The sequence below is a fragment of the Astyanax mexicanus genome, chromosome 23, assembly GCF_023375975.1.
Source record: "Astyanax mexicanus isolate ESR-SI-001 chromosome 23, AstMex3_surface, whole genome shotgun sequence".
NCBI lineage: Eukaryota > Metazoa > Chordata > Actinopteri > Characiformes > Acestrorhamphidae > Astyanax > Astyanax mexicanus.
Window position 1 is genome coordinate 19,757,819 of NC_064430.1, and position 7,411 is coordinate 19,765,229.

General features: G+C 38.3%; 1 protein-coding gene across 1 annotated transcript; it reads left to right on the forward strand.

Moving 5' to 3' along the window:
• Positions 1-1,780: 1,780 nt before the first annotated feature.
• On the forward strand, positions 1,781-5,804 carry mala.2 (mal, T cell differentiation protein a, tandem duplicate 2). Its single transcript, XM_007229985.4, has 4 exons — positions 1,781-1,952; positions 3,390-3,557; positions 3,980-4,099; positions 5,149-5,804. Exons 1-4 carry the CDS (start codon positions 1,869-1,871, stop codon positions 5,221-5,223), a joined length of 447 nt encoding a protein of 148 aa, XP_007230047.3. The 5' UTR covers positions 1,781-1,868; the 3' UTR covers positions 5,224-5,804.
• The last annotated feature ends 1,607 nt before the right edge of the window (positions 5,805-7,411 follow it).

The window sequence follows — 7,411 nt, forward strand, 5'->3', positions numbered from 1 at the left end:
AGTTTTAATACACTAGAATGAACTGTTTTATAATATAGAATAGAAGTTTTTGAGGTGTATTCATATTTCTTTATTGTTCTGCCCAAAAAAAATATTTTAGAATGTTTTTTATTAACTTCCAATATATGTAAATGTAAAACAATGTAGAATATAAAAAAAAAAACAAGCAGGGTTTACATTCTTTTGGAAAGTTAAAACTGGAGATATGTGTTTTTTTCATGATAGTGTTGACATACTGATATTGCATAACTCCAGCTAGCATGATGCTAAAAACTCTCAATCTGTTCTGTAAGATTTAGCTTGTTTGTTCAACTTAATGCCTTCACACGCACATACACTCCTGTATCCTCAACATGTCACTCCACACTGGTTACCTGCACAGATGCCACATGCCTCTACGATGCGTCAGTGCTGTAATGCCTTTATACACACCCTGCAGTGTGTGTGAGTGACACTGTGTTCATAAAGCTCAACTGTTACGCCCATTTCATGCATTCATACATCTATTCATCCACCCACCCACTCACCTGTCCATCACTCTCATTCATCTCACTCATGATCTACCCATTTATCCACCCAACTACCTATTAATCCATTTTTTCACTATCCAGCTCTTTATTTGTTTATCTATCATTCCACCTGCCCCTCTACTTATTGACCTATCCATTTATCCATCCACCCACCCATCCACCAGTTCATCTTACCATCTACCTATATATCCATCCATCCATCCATCCATCCAACCAACCATCAAATGATCCATCCACCAACTCATCCATTCACCATCCATGTATCTAACACATCTACATACTAATTCAAATATTCATTAATCTATTTACCTGTCAATTTATCCAGCGATCTACCAATTGATTAATTTGTTCATGAAACCATCAACCATCAAATTAATCAACACACTCACCATTCCATCTATCTATCAATTTACCTTTTCAGACAGCAATGTAGTAATGGATCAATCTACATGGTCAGTCACTGACGCACCCATCCAGCAAGCCGCCACTCATTAATCAACCAATTCATCATGCCAGGGTCTCCATTTACTCACCAACCTTCAATCTATCTATCCAGCCATCCATCAGTCCATCTTTCTATCCACCTACTATTCAGTCATCCATCCATCAAACCCCCCATTCATCCATCTACCCACTCATCCAGCAATCTATCAATCTATCCCCCATCAATCCACCAGTCCATCATCTTACAAATTCTTTATTCATCAATCAACGTAGAGATCTATCTATTCATCCACCCATATATTCATCCATCCACCTATGGTGGACTCCAACCATTCATCCAGCAATCTATCAATCCATCCACCCGTAAGTTCATCAGTCCTGCAATCTCTTCATTTATCAATAAACCCATTAATCCATCTATTCATCCATTCACTCTGTCATCCATGCACCTCACACAGTATACACACATAAAACACTCTGTTCCCTCAGTACAGTATAAATAGATAACATACATCTCCGCCTATTCATTCTGCAAGTCTTCAGCACTCCTTCATTTGTGCAAAATATGAATAAATGACTGAATCTGTTTAATCAAAATACAGTATGAACAGATTTTTTATTTAGTTCGCTCAGAGCACAGTATGAACAGATAACAAGTGACTGATTTGGCTTACAGCATTTAAACTCCGCCCATTCATATTTTAAGTCTTTAGCATTCCTTCACATGTGTGTGCAGTGGTGGTAAATCTGGTTTTTCAGGACCCTAGTTACTGTAGTTACTGTATGCCTTAAATAGACATTCACATGCTAATTCTCACTTCATTCCCACCAGTTTGGAAGGTCACACACACAGCCGCTCACAACCATTCACAACCACTCACACACTCTCTGATCATGGACACTGGACGCATTGGCCGGCTGCCCTCTGGACTGGGCATGTGCTGCTCCATCCCTGATATGCTGTTTCTGCCTGAGCTGGTGAGAAATCTATTTGATTAATTATTATTCATTAGTAGTCCTTTACTATTGAAAATAATCAGATGTTCTTTGGTAGATGGGATCGGGGTGTGTTTCTTCTGCAGTGGAGTTGTGTAATTACTATGCGTATGTGGCTTATTATTAATATTAATAACATACAGGAGTATGTTATTAAACTAATTGTTTTAATTGAGTAATGATTACAATATGACTACGAATATTATTATTATTATAAATAGTTAAAACAGCAGTAAAGAATCCACATGACATCTTCTGTCTAAAGTCTAAAGTAAGAGAAGGCTCTTTATTGGAACTTTTAGTTTTTATTCTAAATATCGTAGATACTTTGGTGCCTGCTAAAACATTTAAGATGGATCTTTAAAATAAAGTTCCAATAAGCAAATTGCAATTAAGGTCTAATTGTGATCTTATCTTACTCCAGAATTTGTCAAGATATTATCTCTATTCCAGTTTGAAGGCAGCTGCCTTTTTAGTCATCGCCTTCAAAAGCAACTCTCCCTTTCAGCAGCATTTTAACTGATAAGGAACCTTGTGCTGCAACACATTTAGGACACACTTTGAAGTCAGCATATGTTGTCACGTCTAGCATGTTGAGCCTGTAAGCCTTGGTTGCATAAAACAAAAAATATAACATGCTTCTTAAATTTATCTTATTTATTTGCAAATAAAGATGTGACATTTACTTTCCCATACTCACTAGTTTAGATGTGATAATACAAAAAGCATAGTAACAATAAAAAGACAACAAGCAAAAAGAATATTGTTAAGAGAAAAACTTTATTAAATTTTAATGAAAGTAAATAAAAGGAGCTAATGCTGCCTCCAGATACTCTAAACAGAGCTCATCTCTCCCTTTATAAGAGCCTCTTCCTCTGCCCGATAATCGCCTCTCACCTGGTCAGGTCTTACTTTAAACAAAGTACAGGCAACAACAACACTGGAAAACAACTTAAAACAGCGTAAAATGCACTAGTTTGATAAATACAGGCAGCAGTGAGTGGACATACAAAATTAAATTTCTGTACTTACATTTATACAAAAACTTCCCCACAGTGCTGACTCCGCCCCCCATGTTTTTAAATCTGAGTGCTGGAACTCTGGGGATACACCTTACCCTGCTTTTAGAATCATAATAAAATAAGGATGCTGCCCATGAAGGATCATATGCTGCCTTCAGAATAGGATAGTCCTTTCACAGGAGCATGCACATGCTGCATAAAAATGCTGCCCAGCTGGGCAGCGGCCTTCAGAATGGAACGCATCTATTATGTTTACTTTTTCATGTTATTCTTGTTGCCTTTAAGCTCAAGCCAAACCAGTTTGACACATTCCTAACGCTTAATGCAACAACTAAGTGACATTTAATGCAACAATGATGGTGTGTGTTTGTGTGTGTGTGTGTGCGTGTGTATGCAGGTTTGCGGTGGACTGGTGTGGATTCTGGTGGCCTGCACCTACATTATACCGTATAATCCTCAGGCCTATGTCATGGCCGTGTCTGTGCTCTGCTTCATCATCACCTTCATTTGGATGATGGTCTTTGCCTGTGGATCTCACCATAACCGTCCGTTCTGGGCTACTGCGGTGGGTCTCTCCCTCACACTCTTCACCCATTCAGACAACAGCAGTTTTGCTCCACCCATTTACGCTTAAGCAGCTTAGACCCACCCATTCAGACAACAGCACTTTAGCTCCGCCCATTTATGCAACAGAAGTTTACCTCCCCCGATTCAGCCTACAACAGTTTAGCATCATCCATTTCACCAACATCAGTTTAGCTCTGCTTATTTAGGCTAAAGTAGTTTAGCATCATCCATTCAACTCACAGCTGTTAAGCCCCACCCATTCAGCCTACAGCAGTTTAACCCCACTCATTTTGGCTAAAACTCCTTTTCCAAAACCTCACCTGCAAACAATTACACTCATCCTCTCAGTGTTCAGGGCATGGGCCATGTGTGTATTGTATGTGTGTGTAAGTGTGTTTGTGTTCTGCTGGTGTTTGTTAGGATGTGGCGTATCATTTCATGGCGTCTGTGCTGTACCTGAGTGCTTCTGTTCTGCTGGCCTTCAGCACCCTCTACCTCACCGTCTCTGACTTCCACTACAAAATGGACATCGCTGCAGTGGTAAACACCTCACCATTCCCTGATCATCACCTGATCACTGCAACTAGCCAGATTGGAGTTAGCCAGACTCACACTTAATTAGAGTTAGACTGGGCTAGTCTAAGTTAAACCTGTAAGTCCTGTAAGTTAAACAATCTATTGGAGAGACAGCAACTGTGCAGTGTGCAGCTTGATTTATTGTCAGTGTGTCTTTGCTATTGTGAGGACGCAAAAAAACACGCCTTGTGCGGCTCGAAACACGCAAAAAGCGTGTACTAATTATCTGTGTTATAATAAACCAATCAATGTGTCACTTGCCATTTACTTTAAGAGTCAGGTGTGCTCAAACATTAGCACATTCGCCAAGATAGGAATGGATGTTTGGCAGTTGACTTTTGTCAAAGTTTGTATCAGTCAGTGGTGCAACTGTGTTTTCTGTTGCCAAGATAACAACAAGCCAGAAATTTACTTGGACACATCTAATTTTCAGATTTTAACAGGGCCGGCACAAGGCATGAAAATAGATTGTTTGCGGGTTGTAAGATAGCAATCAGCATTGCCACACGAATCATGCTTCAACAATAAATCACAGCTAATTGTACACCCTAACAGTTGGGCTAACACAGTAACAACTAATACAGGCTAACCCTAACTAGTAGACTTTACTCAGGCTAACTCTAGTTAAATGTTTAACTTTGCCAAAATCTATTAAACATTTTGACTTTTTGTAGCAGGTTTAACCAGGCTAGTACAGGGTAACAGGTTAACGTACAGCTACACTAGCTCACAGTTCAACTCAAGCTACCCTAGCATGCAGATTTAGCTGAGGATAACCCAATTTAATAGGGCTAATACTAGATTATAATGGGGAGTGATATGTGGGTGGGGACATGGGGGTTTGTCAGACTGCAAGTTATTTTTTTTTTACATAAACTATCCAAATTTGTCAAATTCTGATACATTTTAGAAAAAAGATTGGGGTGGAAAAAATCCAGGTCCAGAAAAAACCTAATTTCATATGTTACCAAATTTTGAAATCTCTCTGTTTTTCTTTCCGTCTCTTTCTCCAGGTAATGTCCTATGTGACGACAGTGATGTACATCATTCACACCCTTTTCTCTGCCATCCGGTGGAAAACATTTTAAGTCAGTTTGTATAAATGTGTGTGTGTGTAAATGGGTATAAATGGGTTCTAAATGCTCTGTTTGCTTTGAATGTGTGTTATAAACACAGTATGAACAGCATACAGAGGCTTTTCCAGTGGTGAGTAGAGACCAGATCAGACTGGATTAGATTTAAACTGCTTTAATTGTGCATAGGGGGTGTTTACACTTGCAGTGTAAAGTGGATCATCTCTACAGAGATGTAATCCTGGGGACCAGTATATCAATCCAGTTGTAAACAGAGCCTGAGTGTGAGTGTGTGTTTGTGTATGTTTGAGTGTTTTAACATTAAAATCTGTGACATTATATCTGTAACACGTGTTTAAATAGGAGTGATATATCTGTTAAATTATAGATCCTTAGGGGTGATACACCTGTACGAGTTGTAATGTATCGTTGGGAGTAATATTTATGTGTGGGAGTGATATATCTGTAAAAGGTCTGTATCAATGGGAGTGATATATATATATAACTGCAGTGGTTAAATGTGTCAAAGTTATTTATGTGAATATGTAAATAAAGGAATGGAGAAACGCAGTGTTTCAATAAAGATAACAAAGAGAGTATGTTGTCATTAACAGTTTTATTAATCAGGAGTGTGCCAGTGTCTGTCTGTCTGTCTGTGGTTCTTTTGTTCAAAGCCGGTTTGTCCTGTGTGCAACTGTAAGCTTTTGGTATGTGGAATGTCGCAATGGGTGGAGTCGTTGACCTTTTCCTATACTTTGTCTGTCTCTCACACCTTTAAAAAAGTTATCATTAAGACCCCACCCACTCAGCAAGACCCTCCGCCTTCTTTTAAATGTTGCATTCATTTGTTTGAGATGTGGGCTGTTGAAAGCCTTGAAACACATACACACACACACACACACACACACACACACACACACACACACATTCTGTGATCTTTAATATCACGTGGTCAAAGTGCCACTGAAATGTGTGTGTGCATGTGTGTGTGTGTTTGCCTGTGATATCTACACTTGACCTTTTTGACCTCATGGTCTAAAATAGCGGCTCTCCAGCAATTCAGGAGATAAGATTGAAGACGTGTGTGTGAGAGCTTTCAGACACTGACACAGACACAGACACACACACACACACAATCAGTATAGGAATGTCCTTCAGTAAATTCAGCAGCAGATTACGTACTGTGCTCTCACAACTGTACATACTCTATACATACACCTGTATATACCCCACAAACACACTCTATATACTTTACATACACATTCCATTCACTGTACATAAACACTCCATATACCCTATGTACTTTCTATTTTTCCTGCATATACAGTATCTCACAAAAGTGAGACTCCCTTGGGGCACATATAGGAAAAAAGCCCCTATGCCTATACAGTCTCCACAATGGAAAGGAAAAGCAGCAGCTATTGTTCAGCACCTCCAGGAACTCCTTCCAGATGCAGAAAAAAAACTATTTCAGGTGACTCTACCTCATGAAGATACTGAGATTACAATACCAAGAGTGCGCAGATCTGCCCTCAAAGATAAATGTGGCTCCTTCTAATATATAAAACATATTCTGGTTTGTTTAGCACTTTTTGTTTACAAAATAATTCCACATGTTTCTGTGAAGCTTTAATATAGTCTGTAATATTAAATTTACAATGTAAAAATCATAAAAAGAAAGAAAATACATTGAATAATCAGAGATACGTCCAAACTTTTGACTGGTATTGTATACTGTATACAAACTACATACACACAACCAATCAACCAATCAACATACAGTACATACTCAATATATGCTATGTACTCTCTAAATACTCAACATATACACTCTATATATCCAACAAACAAGCCCCATATACCATATATACCTTATATTGACCTTACACACTTTATTTTCAATCTACATCCAAACTCAATTCACCATACATATGCAGTACATATGCCCTCTATACACCTTATATAGCCTACTTACACACCACACTCCGTATACTGTTCATATACTTTCCATATATATATATATACATACATACCATACCCACAATCTATATACCCAATATACTGTCAAAATACCCTACACACACTCTATATGCCCTAAATACTCTATATTTCCTACATATACTCTGTATATCCTATATACTGTCAAAATACCCTATATCCTATATATACATATTCTGTATACCCTTCAAACACTATATATTCT